The 1,223-nt window shown below is 71.2% G+C and overlaps 1 protein-coding gene across 1 annotated transcript; it reads left to right on the top strand.

Moving 5' to 3' along the window:
- Positions 1 to 33: 33 nt before the first annotated feature.
- LOC107199353 (rho guanine nucleotide exchange factor 1-like) lies at positions 34 to 1,163 on the top strand. Its single transcript, XM_015616682.3, has 3 exons — positions 34 to 346; positions 731 to 814; positions 898 to 1,163. Exons 1-3 carry the CDS (start codon positions 320 to 322, stop codon positions 1,126 to 1,128), a joined length of 342 nt encoding a protein of 113 aa, XP_015472168.1. The 5' UTR covers positions 34 to 319; the 3' UTR covers positions 1,129 to 1,163.
- Positions 1,164 to 1,223: the final 60 nt, after the last annotated feature.

Genomic DNA, 1,223 nt, shown 5'->3' with positions numbered 1-1,223 from the left:
AGTCCCCCGCGACCCCCCAAAGCGCCCCTCAAGTTCCGCTTGGCCCCCCGAGGGCGCCCCCCGGATTCCCACGCGTGTCCCCCATCCCGAAACGGTTTTTGGGGGGATCCGCCCTGGCCCCCCTCGCCCCGCCCCGGTGTGAACGGGGCCCTTTGTGCGGCCCCGGAGAGCGGCGCCGCCCCCTCCCCACCCGCGACCCCTCCCCAGAACCGCGGTGGGGGGGGCAAAGAAACCCCCCCGACCCCTGACACCCTCCCCCAAATCCTGAGAGCCCCCCCCCCCTCAAACTTCTGACAGGACGAGCCCCCCCGCGAGCAGGATGGAGCCGGAGGAGGGTCTCAGTGGGGTGAGCGGAGCCTCCCACCCCTGGGGGGGTCCGGAGACCCCCCGAGATCCCGCGTCCCTGGGGGTCCCGAGAGTCGCGGGGCCTTGGGGACCCCGCGGTTTTGGGGGTTTTGTGGATTTTAGAGTCCCGGGGTCCCCAAGATCGCAGGGGTCCGGGGGGTCTCGGGGGTCCCGGGATCTGAGGCATCTGGGCGTCCCGGGGGTTCGGAGGGGGTCCTGGGGGTCTCGGGGGGTCCTGGGGATTTCTGGCATCCTGAAGTCTCAGTCTTGGGGTCACGGGTGTCGGGGGGGATGGGTCGCAGTACTGGGGGGTCCTGGGGGCCTCAGGCTGGGGGAGCCTGGAGGACCCCGGCGAGGCCCCCCCGACCCCTCGGTTCCCCCCAAGCCGCCGTGCGCGGGTGCCCGCGGCCCTTCGGCCGCTGCCATCATCGGTGCCGAGGACGAGGACTTCGAAAACGACATCGAGCCCGTGAGCGTGGGGAGGGGCTCCCTGGGGGAACCCCCCGCGTTTTCCCCCCAAATCCTGACACCCCCCCCGCGTCCCCTCCCCAGACCCCCGAGGAGCAGAACAGCCAGTTCCAGAGCCTGGAGCTGCTGCGGCAGCACCCGCTGTCCCTCATGGCCTTCCTGCAGCACGTCGTGCTCCAGTTCGACTCCTGCCCCGTGGTGAGATGGGGAGGGGGCTCCCGCACCCCCCAGAGACCCCCCCAAACCGGGGGGGAGGGGGTGCTGAGGGTGACATTTCCCCGGGGGGCGCCCAAGGGTGGGGGGGCTACACCCTGAGAGTAACTTCTGTCTCTGTTCCCCCCTCCCCGCCGGCAGGGGTTGGAGCCGAGGTAAAATAGAGGAGGGGGAAAGTTTGGGGGGGCGGACTGGAT

Source organism: Parus major, unplaced genomic scaffold (genome assembly GCF_001522545.3).
Source record: "Parus major isolate Abel unplaced genomic scaffold, Parus_major1.1 Scaffold597, whole genome shotgun sequence".
Taxonomy (NCBI): domain Eukaryota; kingdom Metazoa; phylum Chordata; class Aves; order Passeriformes; family Paridae; genus Parus; species Parus major.
Note: the sequence above shows the minus strand (reverse complement) of the source record. Positions and strands in the feature narration are given on the sequence as shown.